This window comes from Bubalus kerabau, chromosome 7 (genome assembly GCF_029407905.1).
Source record: "Bubalus kerabau isolate K-KA32 ecotype Philippines breed swamp buffalo chromosome 7, PCC_UOA_SB_1v2, whole genome shotgun sequence".
In the NCBI taxonomy this organism is placed as follows: Eukaryota; Metazoa; Chordata; class Mammalia; order Artiodactyla; family Bovidae; genus Bubalus; species Bubalus kerabau.
In genome coordinates this window covers 70,312,524-70,335,483 of record NC_073630.1, presented here as the reverse complement: position 1 = coordinate 70,335,483, position 22,960 = coordinate 70,312,524, and the positions used below count along the sequence as shown (strand labels likewise).

General features: G+C 38.6%; 1 protein-coding gene across 2 annotated transcripts; it reads left to right on the top strand.

The window, feature by feature from the left end:
* Positions 1–5,181: 5,181 nt before the first annotated feature.
* Positions 5,182–22,360, top strand: COMMD8 (COMM domain containing 8). Of its 2 annotated transcripts, none has more exons than XM_055588488.1 (5): positions 5,182–5,352; positions 11,083–11,238; positions 15,347–15,499; positions 18,826–18,981; positions 19,917–20,054. In XM_055588488.1, the coding sequence occupies exons 1-5, from the start codon at positions 5,287–5,289 to the stop codon at positions 19,983–19,985; spliced, it is 600 nt and encodes a 199-aa protein (XP_055444463.1). In that variant the 5' UTR covers positions 5,182–5,286; the 3' UTR covers positions 19,986–20,054. The 2 variants fall into 2 exon arrangements, with proteins under 2 accessions (XP_055444463.1, XP_055444464.1); XM_055588489.1 differs by having other exon boundaries at positions 5,192–5,352; positions 20,022–22,360.
* Positions 22,361–22,960: the final 600 nt, after the last annotated feature.

Sequence of the window (22,960 nt, the reverse complement as noted above, 5' to 3'; positions counted from 1 at the left end):
ATTTAAAGTAAAAAATGCATCACTCAAAAATTCTCCAGGGTGACTCTAACGAGCTGTCTTGATTAAGAACCACTGGCTAAAATCCTAACAGCTCACAGATGTGGAGGCTTTCAGCACAGTGATTAAAAGAGGTGGCAACTGAGAAGAGGGAGCTCTTGCAGGCATAGAAGCTTCATCAGAAAGACTAATGGAGCACTTGACCTGGCATTCTAAGACTGCCAACCCTCGAGGTCAAAGTGTGGATTACAGTGTATTACGTCTAAGTTCCAAAATTGCAGTTCACTCAAATATTTCACTTTAACAGAATGATTTCAAAGCTTTTAGTCTACTGTATCCTTTAGTGCTGCACTGGAATAACTGTTATGTACAATCTTTATTGCCCTATTTCAAACGAAATGCCTGTTTGTTTTAAAGATCCCTTTAATGGAGAACTCAGATGACTTAAGTTACAAGAATATTTCTTTGATAAATATGTTATAAGGAAGTGTTAAAAGCATTTCTTTGAGAAGGAAATGGCAACCCACTCCAATATTCTTGCCTGGAGAATTCCATGGACACGGAGCCTGGCGGGCTACAGTCCTTGGGGTTGAAAAGAGTTGGATACAACTAAGTGACTAACACACAAAAGCATGTCTTTGGTGGTGCTAGTGGCAAAGAACCTGCCTATTAAGGCAGGAGACATAAAAGAGGTAGGTTCAATCCTTCGGTGGGGAAGATACCCTGGACAAGGGTAGGACAGTCAACTCCAGTATTCTTGCTTGAAGAATTCCATGCATAGAGGCTACAGTCTATGGGGTTGTAGAGAGTCAGACTCAGCAACTAACATAAAAAAGGATTTCTTCATTACATAAAGGTCAAAAAGAAAGACACTTTCCATTTATTAAGCTCATTCACTAGAATGAGATGAGGCATTTATTGAGTTGACTTAGAAACTTTCTAGGCAGTCAAATCTGAGTTTATAGAGACAAAATGAAACCCAATACCTTTCAAATTAGCTATCTATAACTTCTTTCAGTGTAATAGAACCAATACCAACATAACAGTTAAATATTTCCTGTATAGTTATAAGGTAGTAATTAAACTTATTTAAACATAAAGCCTCTTTGCTCTCAGCAATTTATGAACAGGAATAATTTTACACAGATTGCAATGCAAATCACTAAGCACATCTATACTGCAACATGTTTAATTAAGATGAACAAATTAGTCAACTTTAAGGCATAGGATAACTTGAAAAGCAGGTATGAGCTGAGAAATAGATGTGGAAAATTACAATGTCTCTTATTAAAGGATAAGGGTGCCATCAACTCTGGATAATGAGTTAATTGCTTTTCTTGATTCCTCAAACATTTTTCAGGAATTGTAATTATTGAAGCTAATGTTAGTTCATGGGTGAAAGTAGGGAGCTCAGAATTTAGGGGCAATAGAAAGTTATGATTTGAAATTTACCAGTAAGATTTGACCCACAATGATGGGGAATAGAAATTCCCAGAGTAACCCTCAGAACAGAGTATTTCCTAAATCTTGGTTAAGAGTCTATAAGAAGCAATGATAAGGGAATGGCATTTAATGGAAAGAAGATCCAAAGAAAAAAATTTTCTTTTCAAGAGAGAATACACTGAGGAGAAGGAATTCCTATTGTGTAACATTCTGGTTTATCAGTCTCTTGAGAGTTCAGTTAGAGTAAGTTAGTGTCTTCTGAGTGAAAAGACAAAATACAGTCTGGGGACCTTAAAAAAAATTGAAGACTCGAATTTTTCTTGAAATGACTTGAAATAAGTATAACCCAGAGCTTTACCTTAATAGCCAACTAGTCAGTTTCACCTCCTTGATTTCTCTCAGATATAACTTCTAGAATCACAGATTTTAATCTAACCTGATTGTGGCAATAACACAAAAAGGGGTCAATTGAATTATTAACCTCTCAGATCCTCCTCTTAATATGAACCTGAATCCATACTAATGTGAGGCAGGTAAAGATGCCAGTTGGAGCCTGCTTTTATATTCCACTTTAACAGGAAGCTATCAAGCATGATTGTTCCAAATAAAAATGTGAAGGAGAATGATAACACTGCTGACATATCTATTAGAAATTATCAGCTATCTTTTAAAAAGCATGATTGTAGTAGAGAGGAATTGTTTGCCAAACTCCATTTCTTTTTGGGTACACAGCTAAACTATATTTTCCAGATTCTCTTACAGTTAACTGTTGCCATGAAACTGGGTGGGTTCTGGCTAATAGAAATGGGTAGAAATGATGTTTCCCATTTCTAAATCTGGCACATAAACATTTCCTTTATGATCTTTCTGGAGAAGGCACTGGCACCCCACTCCAGTACTCTTGCCTGGAAAATCCCATGGACGGAGGAGCCTGGTAGGCTGCAGTCCATGGGGTCGCTAGGAGTCGGACACGACTGAACGACTTCACTTTCACTTTTCACTTTCATGCATTGGAGAAGGAAATGGCAACCCACTCCAGTGATCTTTCATATGCTCTTTCCCCATTGACTGAATAGACAGAACTGAGGTCTTAGAGAATAAAACAGCCACCTAACCACCTATACCTGTATTAAACTGACATACATTTAGGAAGAAATAAATAAATATTATGATAAACTACTAAAATTTTGGTGTTGTTTTGTTAAAGTAATTAACCTACTCTGACAAAGACAGAAATTGGTATGAGGAGCAGGAAGTACTATACATGTGTGTAAGTTGCTTCAGTCGTGTCTCACTCTTTGAGAACCTATGGACTGTAGCCTGCCAGGCTCCTCTGTCCATGGGATTCTCCCAGCAAGAATACTGGAGTGGGTTTCCATGCCCTCCTCCAGGGGATCTTCCTGACCCAAGGATTGAACCTGAGTCTCTTACTGTCTCCTGCACTGGCAGGTGGGTTCTTTACCACTAGCACCACCTGGGAAGACCCCAGAGGTACTGTAACATAAGCTAGAATATTCGATGTATGGTTAGTGGATGGCGGCAGGCTGAAAAGCTATGATTCATGTTATGCAGTGCCTTTGAAAATCTGGAAGGCAGAATCTGAGCCAGCTGAGACTGTTCTAGGCAATGAGATCGGAAAACATTACTATCAAGGTATATTGGTGGTATTTAGCAAGATGCTGAAAGAAGAGGAGAAGTTCTGGTAAGATTTGGCTAATTTTCAAGGCAAAATTAAAGGGAATAGATGGAATTATAATTTATCATCGTTACCATTAAAACATTTTAAATAAAACTTTGAATAAAAGTTTAGAAAAACTAAAAGTGAAAGTCATCCGTAATCCCCAAAATGAAAGATCACCATAACTAATATTTAGTATACTCCTATGCCAGGAATTTATACACTACAAGTATCCATGCCATACCATATACTGTACATACCATACCATTGTACAGTACAAGTAGTTTTGAAACTAAACTTTTTTCCCAGTAGTGTAGAGCAAGCAAATTTACCAAAGATTTTTCTACATGATAATTTTTTTTGTGGATTTTTATGCTGCATTGTAATTTATTAGACCAATAATTTATTCCTATAGTAACTAACAGACCAATATCCTCAGAGTGAAACATTTCTGTCTTATATTTCTAAAACTGGAATTCTTGGGTCAAAGAGTAGGTACATTTTGAAGGCTTTATATATGCAATCACAACCCTCCAGAAAAATGTTACTATTCTATATTTTCAACAGCAATATGTGGGAATGCTGTTTCAAAGTTTCACTGATATTTTATATTTATAATATTGCTTTTTATTCTTTGCCATTAGGATTATAACTCAAGGTCATAGGACTTATCAGTCCATGAATACAAAACAGGTCATGAGTACCACCTTTGCGACCTTGAACAGGGTTGATATTATGTCACCAATATTGGGTCCTCATTTTTAAAACTGGGACAATATCTACAACACAAAATTGTAGGGAAGATTAATATGAAATATATAATTTTTTTGGTATATAGTAGATGCTTGATAAATATTTTTATTCTGTTACAACATATAAAATTTAGTCTTTTTGTTTTTTTTTTTAGAAAACAGACCCCACCCTCAGGAGACTTACTAATTGATGGATATGAGCCCATTTTCCAGATTCTTTCTGACTTATCAGCTATTACTTGGGGAGCACCTGTGCATAAAGACAAAGTGTGTTAAGATAATTATGTTTCAGCTAGGACAATGAAGGTTATATATGTCTACCTATATTAAAAACTAGAAAGTGTTAAGTTTTGAAAGAGAGAGACAGCCGTGAAATTCAAGAGGTGGGCATAAAGTAGAGAAAGAGCCTTTGTGCTAACCTTTGAAGGGCGTCATTGAGTAGTTCTTTTTCTGTATAATCCACAGATTAAAATACTTTCCAGTGGTATGCTTTAGCAGCTTGCGCCACATTTGCTATTGTTTAGATTGTAATTCCTGTTTCTGTCTCTTATTTACTGTGCTCCTGGAAACTTCTGGCTCGCAGAGGCTACCTTATTTATTACCGAATTCTCCAGCATAAGTAAAAGCTATAATGAGAGTAATCACAGGTGCTCTGGGTTTTAGGTTTAGTCCAAATTTGAGTCTGGCTCTAGAATCTGATTTCATTTACTTCAGGCTGAGCTCTTAGGGACTTTTTGTGGGGACTTTTAGGGTTGACAGATAAAATACAAGATGCCTGGTTAAGTTTGAATTTCAGATAAAGAATACTTTTTTAGTGTTACGTCCCATACAATATTTAAGACACACTTATAAGAAAATATTAGCTGAAATTTCATGTTTAACTGGGAATTTGGTATTTTTATTTGCTAAATCTGACAACCCTAGTAACTTCTCTGGTCTTGTTATTTGGAAATAAGGATGAAAATAGTAACTTCATAGGATAATCTATGAAGAACCTCGCGCACGGTAGGAGGCAAATTGACCTTCCAAATCAGGATACTTTCCAAATCAATTTGCCTTCCAAATGTAGTTACCCTTATTTATTTATTTATTTATTTTAGTTACCCTTATTTTGCATTCTAAGTGTGCATAGAAAGTTTAATATAACTCTGAATAAAGTTGCCAAATTGCTCTGAGAGATTTGAGAATGCATCTTCATTGTAATACCAAAACGGTGTTTAACCAATGTTGCCCCAGGCGGAGAAGATTTTCTTTGATTACGGAGAAAGCCAAGCCTCCACCTCTGCGCACGCGCACATGGGCTCCAGCGTCTCCGAGCCCGCCCCTCCCACCCGTCCCGGCTGGTCACGTGGACGAGCCGTAGCACATCTTACGCCGGGACTGGTCATGTGACCTAGCCCCGAGCTTCTCGCAGGGATGGAGCCGGAAGAGGGGACACCCTTGTGGCGGCTGCAGAAGCTTCCCGCAGAGCGGGGCTTGCAGGTGAGGAGGGCGCAGGGGCCGGCTGCGCGGGCCAGGCTCCTGGAAGGCTTGGCATGAGGGGTAGGCCTCATCCCAATGCCTTTGGGAGTCCCGCGCCGGCTGCCCGGGGAGGGGAAGAGGACCGGGTGTGATTTTGGGTGCTCCCTCGCCCCACCCCGTGTTCTCTGGAGAGTGGAGAATTCCTAGGCTTGGGACGAGCTTAGGCTCCGAGCTTTGGCTTCCAGCGGCCCCTCCAGGGGTTTTGCACGCAGACGCCCACGGGGCCGCGCCCGCACCCTAGCGGGGACCACTTACCCGTTCCCGGGAGCGGCCGGGACCAAGTGACCCTGGACTGGGGAGTGCGCAGTCGCCAGCTTGAAAGCTGGAGGGGGTGGTTTACAACCTCTTGTATATGTTTCATTCATTCATTAACTGTTTCAGCAAAACCTCTACAACATTCCCCATGCACCAGGAACACTGGTGCTCGGTGATGGGAATACCGTGGTGACCTAGAGAGGCAGGCCGTAATACTTTATGGGTGGCAGAAAAAAATTGATAAGTGTTACCCCAGACTGGGAGACTTACAGGTAGGATGGTCCAAGGTGGACCGTACTTCAAGACGTGACATATATGTTGCCCCCTCCAGTCTAGGAAGGAACCTAGTTTATGAGAATCGGGAAAAAAGCAGCCTTATTCACTTGTTCAGCCAACTGTTCACTGAACTATGTGCTTAATACCCTATGGGATAAGGTAAAATGGTGAATGAGACAGCCTATACCCTGGTGGACCTTGTTAACTAATGAGGAAACGAAACTGAATAAATGGATAACTGAATTAATGAGTTATCTAGTAATCAGTTTGTAGGAGGGGTAGCAACTCTGGCTAGAAGGGGCAAGGGAACATTTTCTAGAGCATCTGCCTAGGTTTCTACGTTGAGTTCCTGAAGGATGAGTAGGAACCAGATGGGCTGAGGGTACAGAGTGTTTCAGGCCAAGGGACAGCACTTATGAAGACTAGAAGAAAGGCAGCCCCTGGGAGCTTTAGGGCCTGCTGTAGTTTTAGAGGCCAAAGTTAAGACTGAGAAGTAGAGCAGGGAGACTGTGGCTGAACAAGTGAGGAGCAGTCAGGAGCCTTGGTGTATTATACTCCTGGGTTTAGCCTTAATACCAAAGGTACTGGCAGTTTATAATTGTTTTTGACAGCAGCAGATTTTTAGTTTGAAGGGTGAGAGAAATGTGGAGACAGTAAATACAACGAAATTTTGTCTGTGAACTGTGAAAGGAAGAAAACCCAATGGTTACTGTAAGAGGAAAATCTAACTGAGAAGTGTTTTTTCTCCCTTGAACTTTCAAGTTAAAAAACCCTTGGTGCCCCAAGTATGAGACTCAAAAGAAATTTGCCAGCCCTGTTAAAAAAAAAAAAGGCAACATAAGCAAAATAGAGTTTCAGCTTGAGCTCTGGGAGCTGTGGTCCTTTGCCCTCTGACTTCAGAGAACTGACTCATGCTTTGTATTATTATTAATATGTTACTATGCTTACTCCAATATCACTGCAGATGGTGACTGCAGCCATGAAATTAAAAGACGCTTACTCCTTGGAAGGAAAGTTATGACCAACCTAGATAGCATATTCAAAAGCAGAGACATTACTTTGCCAACAAAGGTCCGTCTAGTCAAGGCTGTGGTTTTTCCTGTGGTCATGTATGGATGTGAGAGTTGGACTGTGAAGAAGGCTGAGTGCCGAAGAATTGATGCTTTTGAACTGTGGTGTTGGAGAAGACTCTTGAGAGTCCCTTGGACTGCAAGGAGATCCAACCAGTCCATTCTGAAGATCAGCCCTGGGATTTCTTCAGAATGGAAAGAATGATGGTGGAATGATGCTGAAGGTGAAACTCCAGTACTTTGGCCACCTCATGCGAAAAGTTGACTCATTGGAAAAGACTGATGCTGGGAGGGATTGGGGGCAGGAGGAGAAGGACACGACAGAGGATGAGATGGCTGGATGGCATCACTGACTCGATGGACATGAGTCTGAGTGAACTCTGGGAGTTGGTGATGGACAGGGAGGCCTGGCGTGCTGCGATTCATGGGGTTGCAAAGAGTCAGACACGACTGAGCGGCTGAACTGAACTGAACTGAACTGATGCTTACTCCCATCTTTTTCTGTTCCCCAGCAGTTCCAGCCTAATCAAGTCTTCCTTAAATGCAACTTCCTAACTGGTCCTCTTGCCACTAGTCTCTCTTATTCTGAACTCCTTCAGGGTAGATACTTTGTTTATATACCTGGTTCTTGGGAATTATGTCTGGCTCCAGGTGGGGCTAAAGGAAGGAATCAATTAATGTTTACTAAATTCAGCTTTATCATTGTGACCAAGATCTGGTTCCCAGGCTCTGATGGGCTGGCTTTTAGTTTCTATGATATGTAATTTTGAATAAATCCCAAATCTGTTTCATTTACAGTGGATGAAGGTTGGGGACTAGGGCTTAGCCTGCTAATGTGATAGAGAGTTATGTGGTATCCAGCTTTTATAAGCCCCAAATCTCTGCCTTTCTTTTTCCTTTGTTCCATTTATAATGGGAATAGTGTGGAGGAGATAGAAAGTAATAAACTTACTTATCTTGCCAGGATAAAAAAAAAAAGATCTTAACTTTTCTCTGACTGTACAAATGAGAAAACTGAAATGTATGTAGAGGGTTTGGGTAACGTACCCAAAGTTGTCAAACTAGTAAGTGGCAAAGTGGAAACAGATGCTCAGATCTGTTGACTCTGAGTCTTGTATTAGCTTTCTGCTCCTGTCTTCATCTTACCTGCATTCTACTTAGATAAGCCCATAACCTTCACTGCCAGGTATGTGGATGACTCCTGAATCTCTGGATCTAAAAATCTCTTCTGAGTATCAGGCTTCTGCTTAGATACACCCATAGGTACCTCAAATTTAGTATATACTTGGCTTAGCTCTTGTCTTCTTCCCTAACTTTCTCCTGTGGCTGTAGCCTCAAATTTGGTTTGTGATACCACCACTTCCTGTCATTCAACCTGAAATTCTGAGTATCATCCTTTTCAGATCTCCTTTACCTCTCTGCTGCCTCCAGTTTGAGTGTCCCTAACAATTTATCACCTCCCTTTTAATCTCTTGCTGGTAAGTAAATGGAAGTGGGGGGCCTTTGGACTCACCCTCTTGCCCTTTTCTTTCCTTGTATCTCCTGACCTGCTGGCAGATTAATGGAAACATAATGCAAATATGGGAAATAGATGGGGAAACAGTGGAAACAGTGTCAGACTTTATTTTTTTGGGCTCCAAAATCACTGCAGATGGTGACTGCAGCCATGAAATTAAAAGACGCTTACTCCTTGGAAGGAAAGTTATGACCAACCTAGATAGCATATTCAAAAGCAGAGATATTACTTTGCTGACAAAGGTCCGTTTAGTCAAGGCTATGGTTTTTCCAGTCGTCATGTATGGATGTGAGAGTTGGACTGTGAAGAAAGCTGAGCACCGAAGAATTGATGCTTTTGAACTGTGGTGTTGGAGAAGACTCTTGAGAGTCCCTTGGACTGCAAGGAGACCCAACCAGTCCATTCTAAAGGAGATCAGCCCTGGGTGTTCTTTGGAAGGACTGATGCTAAAGCTGAAACTCCAGTACTTAGGCCACCTCATGCGAAGAGTTGACTCATTGGAAAAGACTCTGATGCTAGGAGGGATTGGGGGCAGGAGGGAAAGGAGACGACAGAGGATGAGATGGCTGGATGGCATCACTGACTTGATGGACGTGAGTCTGAGTGAACTCCAGGAGATGGTGATGGACAGGAAGGCCTGGCGTGCTGCAATTCATGGGGTCGCAAAGAGTCGGACACGACTGAGTGACTGAACTGAACTGAATGCAAATATGTGAAGAGGTTGCTTCCCTGTTGAACACAGATTACAGTCTGGGCTCTTCTGCATTGTGTACAAGGCCCTTTATGGTGTGGTCTCTGCCACCTCTCCACCTTTGTATGCTGCCATCTCCCAAACTGCGCCATGCGGTTTTACACTTTTATCCTGTCAACGTGCAGCTGTTGTGACTAGAAATACCCTGCTCCTGTTTGGCTAACTATTCATTATTTTAAGACATAGTTTTCTCTTCTGTGCTCCTTTGTACCCTGTGTAAACTTTAATTATAACACCTATCATCCTAAATTGCGTATACTTATTGATTATATTAGTTTTCTCTAATGGCCTGAGGCTCTGATATGATAGGACCTTATCTTATTTATCCTCAGTTTCCTCATTTTTAAAATGGGCATAATAGCAAGACTTACTTCACAGGGTTGTAGTGAAGATCAGCACAGTGTTTGGTATATAATTAGGGCTCTATAAATGCTAGCTATTATAGTTATTTTTTCTTTGTATTTGCATTAACCTGTTTAATAACTGGAATGAAGTGCTCATTACATATTTGTGAATTAATTTAAAAATATTATGTTCCAAAAACATGGTGCTCTTAGTTTTCAATTTGAGTTCTGGGTTTTACTTTAGCATTGGGGACAGTTTGGAATAAGGTGAAGTGTAGGTAGAGAATTTTGAATGATTTCAAATTGAAAATGTTTTTCGTTAATTTATGGTAAATAAAATTCTGTTCACATAGTGCATTAGCCATCATTTGGAATTAGAGTCACCAATTACTCATCTCTGTTCCAAAAACTATGATATTACAGAGAAGGCGTTTTTGCTTAAAATGCACTGGAACATGATCCAGGAGAAAAGAGTTGGAAGCCTCCTTAATGTTTAAATGCATTTCCAAGTTATTTGGATTCAGGTACTCTTCTTAAAACACACAAATATCTCTTGAGAAAGAAAACTGTATTGATCACTTGCCTAGAGTAGTGCTGATACAGTAGGTACTCAGGTAATATATGTTAGAGGTGTGGCTGTTATGTTATGATGATATATGTTAGTACCAGTAGTAATAGTGATGATGATAATTACAACTAGTAAAAAGAAGGATAACAATGGGAAGCAATGTTTAATGTCAGGAGTGTGCCAAGTGATTTGCATGTATCCTTCTTCAATCCTTAAAACAACATTATGGGGGTGGATGATATCCTCGTTTTACGCATGAGGAAACCAGCAAAGAATCTGTAAGTAACTTGGCAAAACTAGTAAATAGCGGGAATAAGATTCAGACTAGCCAGTTTTGTTCCAAAAGCCACAGACTTAATCACATGTTCAGTTATATATGTGTTAGGATTTCCATTGCTGGCATTAAGCTAGGGTAGAGAGAAAGAAACGTGAAAAAGAGAAAGTAAGTCAATGAGGGGTTTTTTGGAGTGGACCGAAAGAAGATAAGTGTGGATGCTATGGAAAATGGAGAGAAGGGGTTTGTAGATTTACAGTTGAAAGACTTTGCTGTAAGACTTATACCTTGTTTTTTGGTTGTTGGTATTAATATGAAGTCTAAGGAATCCCAAGGAGAAACTGCTGCACTCACCATATTCCTCTTAGGAACATTGGAGAAACAACAGCGATTCTGTAAAATTATTTTAGTTTCTGAAGGTGGACAAAATTATGGAAAGTCTGTGTGTATGTGTGTGTGTAGCTCTGACTTTTAGTTAATAAAATAATGTTAAGGATAGTTGCTTTTCAGCCTCAGCTTTTCTGCAGATAACATGGACTTCTGCCAATAACATTTATTTGCTACAAGGAAGATAAATCTGTTTTATAATTTTACTTATAATTACATTTATTATTCTCTCTTGTTTTTTTCTCTCTAGCTTCTTCACAAAATAATTGATGGCATTTGTGGCCGAACTTATCCTCTATACCAGGATTATCACAGTGTTTGGGATTCAACAGAATGGATGCATGTTCTAGAAGACATTACCACCTTTTTCAGAGCTGTAGTTGGTAAAAATTTATCTGACGAAGAGGTAACTTTGCTCCAGATTTCGATACCTTGATAATTCATGTTCAGATTTTTTTTTATTATTATTTTGGTGTTTAGGGTACCATGTAATATATCCTCAGTAAGTGTGTAATGAAAAGTGACAGTGTTAGTCACTCAGTCCTATCTGACTCTGCGACCCTATGGAGTGTAACTCACAAGGCTTCTCTGCCCATGGAATTCTCCAGGCAAGAATACTGGAGTAGGTAGCCATTCCCTTCTCCAGGGGATCTCCCTGACCCAGGGATTGAATGCACGTCTCCCACATTGCAGGCAGATTCTTTACCATCTGAGCCACCAGGGAGGTCCAAGTTTATAAAATCAGTTCAGTTCAGTTGCTCAGTCGTGTCTGACTCTTTGCGATAGCAATAAAAACCTAATTGTGAGTAAATGGAAAAATCTGTGGAAGTTTTGGGTTTTTGTACTTTTGTTTCTGATTGGTTGTCTTATTTTAAATTGTGAAACATTTAAATCATGTGGAAGAAAATTAAAAGGTATATAACTGATACCTATATTCCCGTTACCACAATTAAACAACTGTTCACATGTTACTTTATGTATTTCAGGTTTGTGTGTGTGTGTTTTAGAAACAAGGCATTATAGATGCATGTAAATATCACCCTCCCAATAGAAAAAACCACTAGTGAATTTGTATGCATGTTTCATATTCTCTAATGTATGAATATTTGCATCTTTAAGCGATACATACAATTATTTGAGCTGTTTAAATGTGTAACTTGTGAGTGGTAATGTATGTATCCATTTATAATTTTTTCAGCAATACTGTGTTTTAGATTTATCAATGTGAAAAGTATTGATCTGGCTTATGTGTTTCATCTCCTTGTAGTATTTGATGATAGGCATTAGTAAGACTTATTTTTGTGTCTCCCTACGGATGACCAGTTGGATCATTGCCTCTTTCATTATTATGAATAGTGTTGCTGCAAACATTTTGTATGTGTCTTTTTATACACAAATTGGTCAGCTTTTCTAGAATAGACATCTTAAAGTAAAACTGCAGGTTCACGGGGTGTCTTTCCATTAAACTGCTTTTGTACCTTTGTCAAAAGTAATTTGGGCATGTTTGTGTAGGTTGCCTACTTGGGGAAAAATGAAGTTATATATATTTATCATTTTGATTTGGATGATATTCTGAATATGAGTTCTTGGATATATGTATTTTAAATATTTTCTATTATATTGCTTGTCTTTTTAGTCTCTTAATAGTGTCTTTTGGTGAATAGAAGTTCTGAATTTTAATCAAGTCTAATTTGTCAATATTTTCTTCTGATAGTGATGTTAATACTGTGTTTAAGGAGTGTTTGTGCTAAAATCATGAAAACTTTTTCATTTTTTTTGTAGTTTGATTGTTTTAGCTTTTATTTATGTCAGTGATATATTTGAATTACTATTTGTATATGGAGTAAGGATCAAGTTGAGATTTTTCCATATGATATCCATTTGTCAAAATGACCATCCTTACCTCATAGAATTGCTGTGCAGCCTTTCTTGGAAATGCAGGTGACCATATATGTTTGGGTCTGTATCTGGACTCTTTCTAGTCCATTAGTCTGTTTGCCTATATTTACCCATATCTCAATGGCTTAAATTACTGTAGAATTAGAGCTGCATTACATTAAATTTTGATATCTGATAGTAGAAGACCTTCAACCTTGTATTTCTTCAAGATAGCTTTGATTTTTCTATATCCTCCATAATTTCAGGTACATTTTAAAATCAGTCACTTTTAACCAAAACACTTGCTGGAATTTTGATGGAGAGTATTAGCTTGGGCTGCCGCAACAAAATACCTTAAAATGGGTAGCTTAAATAACAGGAATTAATTTCTCACAGTTCTAGAGTTTAGGGAATACAAAATTAAGGCCCTGGCTGATTCTGGTCCCTTATGAGGGAGGGCTTTTTCCTTGCTGAAGACTTTTGCCTTCTCACTGTGTCCTCTGATGGCTGTGGGGGGCGGGGTCCGGTACAGAGAGAGAGGGAGCAAACTCTCTGATGCTTCTTACAAGGGAACTGATCCCATCATGAGGGTCTTACCTTCATCACCTCATCTAAGCCTGATTTTGTGTCAAAGGCCCCATTTCTAGATATCATCTTGAGGGTCAGAGTTTTAATGTGAATTTTGAGGGGACATTAAGTCCATAGCATGGGTTGCACTGAGTCTCTATTTTGGAGAGAATTGACAACAGTATTGAGCCTTCTGATCTATGAACTTGGTATTACCTTTATTTATTTAGATTAGCTTCAGTTTCTCTCTTGTATTTTGTAGTTCTCAGTGTAGAGCTCTCACAAATGTTTTGCTGTGTTTATTTCTAAGTAACTGATGTTTCAGATGTTCTTAAATTTTGTTCTCCAATTGCATATTGCTAGTATGTGGAAACCCAAGTTGGTTTTTGTATACTTACTCTGTGTCCAACAATCTTTCTAAATTTATTTACTATATAGAAGTGTAAGTTGCTCAGTCTTGTCCAACTCTTTGCGACACCATGGACTGTAGCCCACCAGGCTTCTCTGTCCATGGAATTCTCTAGGCAAGAAATACTGGAGTGGGTAACCATTCCCTTCTCCAGAGGATCTTCCTGACCCAGGGATTGAACCCAAGTCTCCTGTATTTCAGGCAAATTATTTATCATATGAGCCACCATGGAAGCCCCTATCTACTATATATAATGGCTTATAAATTTGGGGGGGGAATTTTTTTGGTATGTAATCATTTTCTTTTTCAATTTTAATAGTTTTTATTTCTTTTTTCCCTCTATTGTACTGCCTAATGTCTTCAGAACAGTTTTAGAAAAGAAAAGAAGAAAAAAACCAGTGCCTTGTCTGACTTAAGGGAGAATGTATGTGTTCATTATTTCACAATTTAATATGTTAGCTGTATGATTTTGTTGGTATCAATGATTAAAGAAGCTTCTGCCGATTCTTACTTTGCTGAGAATTAATAGGTATTGAATTTTATAAAATTATTTTTTTCCTAAATTTATATCTTCACCTTTATTTTGTTAATGTGATGCCTTACATTGATTTTTGAATGTTAAACTAACCTTACCAAAATAAATCCAACTTGGTCAAGATATATTATTCTTTTTTAATTTATTTTGATTTGTCAGTATTTCATTAGGATTTTTTTCACCTATGTTTGAGTAATCTTGGCCCATAATTTTTTGCCTATAATGTTTTTGTCAAAATATCAGGTTTTATTCCCATCTTGTGGAATGAATTAGGAAGTTGTTGTTGTTTGTTTTTCTTTTCTTTTTCCTATGAAAGAGTGTATGCAAGATTTACTTCTTTTGTCACTTAGTACTGTGTTACCATGCTGCTTAATTTTAAAATATTTGGATAAGTTTTGTTCAGTTCTCATTTAATTACACGATGACTCAAAAATATAATTAATATGATTCCAGTTCTTTGAAATCTGTTGTGGTTTGTGACATGGCTCAGCATATGGTTCATTTTCGGGTAATGTTCCATATACATTAGAAGATAATATGTATTTTTTAGTTGTAGAGTGTAGTGCTCTGTGTGTAGTTAGATTAAATAGAAAGTGTTTCTCAGTGCTGTATCTTTACAGTGCTTTCTCTTCCCATCCATTACTGAAGGGTGTGTTAGCATCTCTATGAAAGTTGATTTTCCCGTTTTACTTTTTCTGCCAAGTTTTGCTGCTTTATATATTTTGAGGCCACGTTATTAGGTGCACACAAATTTATGATTGTTGTGTATTTCTGTTGAACAACCCCATTACTATCTTGTTCTATTTCTTGTAAGTCTTCTTGCTTTAAAGTCTGTTTTGTCTAATACATTAATATCGGTAAATCAGCTTTAGTGGTTTCCAATGTATTCTCTCCCATGTTGGTTCATCAGTCAGCCCTTTTCCTTTCTGTTTTGCAAAACCTTGTTAAAACTTCTTGTTTCCTGGTTATGCATCCTCATCTTATTCTTTTTATAGTCATAGTAGTATTTTTCCCCATTTACTACCATTTTAAAGATTATATGAAATGAGAATGTAACTGTTGTTTACATTTTAAACAGAAAAGCCTTTTCACTTATTTTCTAATCATTTATTTTTCTTTTCATAGATATCTCAACAGTTGAATCAGTTGAATTCATCTCATCAAGAAGCTATCATGAAATGCTTAAAAAGTAGGAAAGATGAAATCAAGAAGACTCTGTTGGAAGAAATAGTTGATATTTCCTCTGCACGACTACAGGATTTTGATTGGCAGATAAAGGTGAGAATATATTTATTTGTGAGTATTTATATTTTTTATTTGGAAAAGGAAATGGCAACCCAGTCTAGTATTCTTGCTGGAGAATCCCATGAGCAGAGGAGCCTGGTGGGCTACAGACCATGGAGTCGCAAAGAGTCAGGAGTGTTTTCAGGAGGAGAATACTTTGTTTCACTTTTTGAATACATTATTTTTTTGTAATATTATATATCTAATATGGATCATGGAAAAAGGAAGAGAATTCCAGAAAAACATCTATTTCTGCTTTATTGACTATGCCAAAGCCTATCACTGTGTGGATCACAATAAACTGTGGAAAATTCTTCAAGAGATGGGAATACCAGACCACCTGACCTGCCTCTTGAGAAACCTATATTCAGGTCAGGAAGCAACAGTTAGAACTGGACATGGAACAACAGACTGGTTCCAAATAGGAAAAGGAGTACGTCAAGGCTGTATGTTGTCACCCTGCTTATTTAATTTACATGCAGAGTACATCATGAGAAATGCTGGGCTGGAAGAAGCACAAGCTGGAATCAAAATTGCCAGGAGAAATATCAATAACCTCAGATGTGCAGATGACACCACCCTTATGGCAGAAAGTGAAGAGGAGCTAAAAAGCCTCTTGATGAAAGTGAAAGAGGAGAGTGAAAAAGTTGGCTTAAAGCTCAACATTCAGAAAACTAAGATCATGGCATCTGGTCCCATCACTTCATGGGAAATAGATGGGGAAACAGTGGAAACAGTGGCAGACTTTATTTTTTTGGTTTCCAAAATCACTGCAGATGGTGATTGCAGCCATGAAATTAAAAAGACACTTGGTCCTTGGAAGGAATGTTATGACCAAAGGAGAAGGCAATGGCAACCCACTCCAGTACTCTTGCCTGGAAAATCCCATGGACAGAGGACCCTGGTGGGCCACAGTCCATGGGGTCGCTAAGAGTCAGACACGACTGAGCAACTTCACTTTCACTTTTCACTTTTATGCATTGGAGAAGGAAATGGCAACCCACTCCAGTGTTCTTGCCTGGAGAATCCCAGGGACAGGGGAGCCTGGTGGGCTGCCGGCTATGGGGTCGCACAGAGTCGGACACGACTGAAGCGACTTAGCAGCAGCAGATAGCATATTCAAAAGCAGAGACATTACTCTGCCAACAAAGGTCCGTCTAGTCAAGGCTATGGTTTTTCCAGTGGTCATGTATGGATGTGAGAGTTGGACTGTGAAGAAAGCTGAGTGCCTAAGAATTGATGCTTTTGAACTGTGGTGTTGAAGAAGACTCTTGAGAGTCCTTTGGACTGCAAGGAGATCCATCCAGTCCATTCTAAAGGAGATCAGTCCTGGGTAGTTCGTTGGAAGGACCGATGCTAAAGCTGAAACTCCAATACTTTGGCCACCTCATGTGAAGAGTTGACTCGTTGGAAAAGACTCTGATGCTGGGAGCTGATTGGGGACAGGAGGAGAAGGGGACGACAGAGGATGAGATGGCTGGATGGCATCACCGACTCGAGGACATGAGTTTGAATGAACTCTGGGAGTTGGTGATGGACAGGGAGGCCTGGCTTGCTGCAATTCATGGGGTTGCAAAGAGTCGGACACTGAACTGATACCTAAAATGTGTTTTTGAGATACATTTTCTTAAAAATGTATCAAAGATAATTAAAATTACATCTTTTGTGTTAACTTGCACTGCAGACATCTAAAACATGTATAACAACATTAGAGTTATAATAAATTTAATTAAATGAAGTTTTAAGACGTGGATGAAGGAATAGATATGTGCTTTGTGGCTTTGGGGGATAGGACAAGGCTAAAGTATATGCAATGCAATAATTTCAACCTAAGAAATAATAATCTAACCCCTTGGGGCTTCCCTGGTGGCTCAGAGGTTAAAGTGTATGCCTGCAATGCGGGAGACCTGGGTTCAGTCCCTGGGTCGGGAAGATCCCCTGGAGAAGGAAATGGCAACCCACTCCAGTATTCTTGCCTGGAGAATCCCCATGGACGGAGGAGCCTGGTGGGCTACAGTCCACGGGGTCACAAAGAGTCAGACATGACTGAGTGACTTCACTCACTCATTCCATGAGTGTCTGAAAATTATTCTAATCTCTTTTTGAGTTAGCACACTCATCCTCATTGCTGGTACTCAAGCATAGGCTAAACCACTTATTGGAAATACTGAAGAGAATTAACGATGAGGTGGGCAACCTGAAGCTGATACTTTCAAATCTCAGATATGGTGAGTCCTGTATTTTGGAGAGAGAAAATGGAGGAGTTGTGTGAAGGTTTATTTGGTCCTGTAGTGTATGTACCCGGAGAAGGCAATGGCACCCCACTCCAGTACGCTTGCCTGGAAAATCCCATGGACGGAAGAGCCTGGTGGGCTGCATGGAGTCCATGGGGTCGCTAAGAGTCGGACACGACTGAGCGGCTTCACTTTCACTTTTCACTTTCATGCATTGGAGAAGGAAATGGCAACCCACTCCAGTGTCCTTGCCTGGAGAATCCCAGGGACGGGGGAGCCTGGTGGGCTGCCGTCTATGGGGTCGCACAGAGTCGGACACGACTGAAGTGACTTAGCAGCAGCGGCAGCAGTATATGTACCACACAGAAGGAGTCCTTTACCATTGCCCCAGTCAATTTTTACAAGTGCTTGCACTCCAAAATTCAGTTATTATGGGTTCCTGGCTCAAATTCCAGGGAAATTGAGTTTCTCTTTGCCATCTGCCAGTGAAGCTATGATGTTTGCTTCAAAAAGCTTTAGTATCATCAACATTTGGTTCTTCCATTTCCTCTCAGCTACTGATTTTAGACAGAGTGGAAGAGGGAAGAGTGTCATATTTTTGTTGACTGACTCTAATTGAAGGTGGTATCTTGATAACATTTGTCAGTAGTTTAATGGAGAGTTAACTGCTCATTATTTACACAACTTAATTTCTGAGCTGCACCATGTTTTAGTTTTATCTTTGTATGTGGACTTTTGTCCTCTTGGTGTCATTACACTTCTTTAAGAATTCTCTGTTTCTTGGACCCATTTTGGTACTTCTGAGCCATAGCACTGCTCTAGCTATCTACTCCTACTACAAATCCCAATCAGTTGTCCCTAAACTATTTTCTTGCTTTCATTCACTCTCCTTTCTTTTTCTGTTCAGATATGTGCTGCTTTGGCATGAGTTTAATTTCCTTGATTCCTTTCATATTTCCCTGTACTTCATAGCAAACAAGAGTACTCTTTTTTTCCTTCAATGTGTTGTTTGTAAGCTCTGATGCATTTTTAGTATATTCCTTTTAAAAACTACTTATTAATTACTGTTTTTCTCATTTTAAACAGCTTGCACTTTCTAGTGACAAGATTGCTTCATTACAAATGCCACTTTTAAACCTTTATCTGGATGTAAAAGAAAATGGTGAAGTCAAGCCATATTCTGTTGAAATGAGTAAAGAAGAGCTGCAGAAGCTAATAAATTCCTTGGAAGCAGCTAATAAGGTATGTGTTTTAATTTTGTTGTGTGCTTCAAAATGTTTAAGTTTTGATTGATACCACTGGAGCAATATAAGAAAAGCTAATCATTTCCATTTAAAGTTTGTTTTGTTCCTGATATTTTATGTCAAGCACAAAAGATGTTTTGTTGATATGTGCTGCATCTCTCATTTTAGATATTACATTTATTATCGATTTGCATTAATAGAACATAATTTGTTCAGTAGTTATATTTTAAGGAATAAAAGCTAAATTTGTTTTGCCCTAGTCCCCATTAATGATAAAATTTTTTTTTTTTTTTTTTTTTTATCTTGGGGCTGTGAAATTAGCTAGTTCTGAAGAGATTTAATGATTAAAAATAGTTATGATTTTGAAGAAAAGATTGTTTTATTTAACTGGACAAATGGTAGATAATTTAAGTTCAGGAGACAGAATATCGTTTATAGTTAGAAAAATATCAGTTTGAGACAAACTAATGAAGGACCAAAAGCTTTGCATTTACAAAGGAATGGCTAAATAACAGTAACAATTCTGATGTTTAACTAATGAGAACAATGATATTTAAACAGTAGAAACCGCTGCTGTGAAGACATAAAAAATACTTATCTGCATTATGTATGTTCCTTTCCCTGTTGCTGAGCATCATCTCTAGTGATTGTGTCTCAAGGACTAAAGTCAGTTATTCTTTCCACCTCTCTTGACACTGACCCATCTTGTCTCCATCTTTTTGAAACCCCGGTATACTTCATCTTCTGCAGTCACTTGGGCATCACAGTGCCTTGATGACTTGTCCACGTGCCCAGTAATAAACTGGTAGCCTGGCTTACCTTTTGATGGGGCTGCATGTCTGAAGGGGTGTGTGGCAGGTTCTGGTGTAAATGTTGAATGAGTCTGAACCGTGGATCCTTGCATGCCTGTGTTTTTTGTGTTATTCTTGTCAGTTCTCCAGGCCCTTCTTCAGAGATTTCAAAGCATCTCATTCAGCATCTACTGGCATCATTCTGGTATAATCTGATTGCTGCCCTTCCTCCATTTTGTGTTTGAAGGTGGTCCTGCAGTTGAAATAACTGGAAATGATGAATACCAACATTATCAGATTCCACTGGTACAACTGATGCACAGAGAGAATACCATGTGTTCAGAAAATCTGAATGGCCAGCTGAGAAAGCAGCAGTGTTGAGATTACAAAGACAACAATTTATCAGCATCCCTAAAGAAAAGGAAATTATATGGTTGACAGGAAATGCATAAAAACATGAAAGATGAAAAGGGTGTAAACACAGTTTATATTTTCATAATGACTGTTTTGCTTCATTTGTTAAATATTTGAAAAGGCTTTATAGATACAGTTTTATGGTAAGCTAAAAATATACTCTAAAGTAATGTAAACATACAAGCACAAATATACTTGAATATTGCTTAAAGAACTATGTGAATAGCAAGGAGTTTATTATGGATATATTTGGTGGTTCACTTGTGATATTTTTTTAAAAATAATTTTTAAAGAATGTATAAGCTGCATCTAACTCAGGAGATTTCATGCTTTTCTCATATTTCAAAGGAAAAGTTATAAAATGTAAAATTTTATAGAGAAGCTCTCCAGACTTGAACTGGAAGGAAAAAAAATAAACTAAATCTGGGTGAACAATTTGAATTTTGAATTCTAGGAACTAAAATATTCGAGCATAGATAAAAGTGAAAACAACACTGTTACTTACTTCTGCATTTCTGTGTCTGTTCAGGAGACTATGCTCTGATAAAAAGAATATGTGTCACTGTATAGTGTATACCTTATTACTCCAATATCTGCTAAGACTATATAGGTTCTTGTTTATTGTAAATTCTTATTTGGGGGTAAACTTAATGAAGTTCTGGATGTTAACAACTTCATTGGAAAGCAAACCATTTTTAATTTCAGTGACCTTTAGAAACAAACATTCTGAGCAAATAAAAATATATTATCTTTATGTTTTGCTGTATTTTCAAATTCCTATATAATGCAGTATGATACATCATTGGTACCTGCTGTTTTGCAAGCTTTATAACTCATTAGAGCATCAGACTGTTACTTGAGGTGTCCAGAGCAATCCCTATTATTCCATACAGATGAGTATATAGGTTTAGGGAGATTAATAAATGTGAGTGTGGTCTAGATAATGCCACTCTGTGAACTGTTTGTTACAGCTTGGTGATTAGATGTGGAGTTTGTGCCAGAATGTTCCTCAATATACTGCTTTTTCATTGAGAAATTTTGGCCATTAAAAAAAAAATCAGCTGAACTAACCAGTGTGCTTAGGGAGGTAGTAGTTGATTTACTTTCTTGTGCAATTTCCTTATGATGCTGTGTACCAGTAACAGTGGAGAAGGAAATGGCAATCCACTCCAGTGTTCTTGTCTGGAGAATCCCAGGGATGGGGGAGCCTGGTGGGCTATCGTTTCTGGGGTCGCACAGAGTCGGACATGATTGAAGCGACTTAGCAGCAGCAAATTCCTTATGATGCTGTGTACCAGTAACAGTGGAGAAGGAAATGGCAATCCACTCCAGTATTCTTGCCTGGAGAATCCCATGGACAGAGAAGCCTGGTGGGCTACAGTCCATGGGGTCACAAAAGTCAGATACGACCTAGTGACTAAAGCACCACCACCACCAGTAACAGCTTGCAGACAAGCACGTCCAATAATACTGACTGATCTAAGGTCCTTCTGAATTTCAATGCTCCACACAGTCCTTCCTTTGAGAAGGAAAAAAAACTTACTCTTCTTAGTCCTTTCACTACATTATTACTATATCAGCATATTTAAATACTTTATTGAAATATGACTGAAATAAACTACACATATTTAAAGTGGATAGTCTGAGCAGTTTTGACATATACGTACCCAGGAAAGCTTCTGGAGTAGGAAATGGCAACCCACTCCAGTATTCTTGTCTGGGAAATACGACAGGTAGAGGAACCTGGTGGGCTACAGTCCACAGGGCTGCAAAGAGTCGGAGACGACAGAGCACGTGAGCACAGGAAAGCATCACATCAATCAAGACGGTGAGCAACCAATCATTCCTGAAAGTGTCATCCTATTTTGTTGTAATCCTTGCTTCTTGCCCACTTTGCTCCTAGACAACCACTAATCTACTTCCTGCCACTATAGATTAGTTCACATTTTCCAGAATTTAAATAGAATCATAGAGCATGTTCTTTTTTGTGTGTAATCTGGCTGCTTTCATTATGATTTTGAGTTCATCCATATTACAACATTTATCAGTAGTTGGTTTCCATTTTATTTTTGAGAACTATTCTATTGTAGAATTCCACCATCATTTGTTTATCTGTTCACCTGTTAATGGATATTTTCGTTGTTTGCAATTTTTGGCTATTAAAATACACAGAATGCTGTAAATATTCTTGTATGTGTCTTTGTATGGACATATGCTTTCTTTTGGAAGTAAATACTTAGGTGTGAAATAGCTGGATCATGTGGTAGGTGTATGTTTATCTTTTCAGGAAACTTCCAAACTATTCCAAACAAATTTTTACCATCTTACTTTCCATGCCACAGTCTATGAGAGTTCCACCTCCACCTCCTTGCTAACACTTGGTGTGGTCAGTCTTTTTAATTTCAACTGTTCTAATAGGTGTGTTAAAAAAAAAACAAACAAAAAACACACACAACATCTGGTCCCATCACTTCATGGGAAATAGCTGGGGAAACTGGGGAAACAGAGGAAACAGTGTCAGACTTTATTTTTTGGGGCTCCAAAATCACTGCAAGTGGTGATTGCAGCCATGAAATTAAAAGTCGCTTACTCCTTGGAAGGAAAGTTATGACTGACCTAGATAGCATATTCAAAAGCAGAGACATTACTTTGCCAACAAAGGTCCGTCTAGTCAAGGCTATGGTTTTTCCTGTGGTCATGTATGGATGCGAGAGTTGGACTGTGAAGAAAGCTGAGCACTGAAGAATTGATGCTTTTGAACTGTGGTGTTGG

Coding starts and splice junctions, on each gene's coding strand:
- COMMD8 (XM_055588488.1), top strand. CDS start 5,287: ATGGAGCCGGAAGAGGGGACACCCTTGTGGCGGCTGCAGAAGCTTCCC. Junction 5,353..11,082: donor CCGCAGAGCGGGGCTTGCAG/GTGAGGAGGGCG, acceptor TTTTCTCTCTAG/CTTCTTCACAAAATAATTGA. Junction 18,982..19,916: donor CCTTGGAAGCAGCTAATAAG/GTATGTGTTTTA, acceptor TATTCTTGTCAG/TTCTCCAGGCCCTTCTTCAG.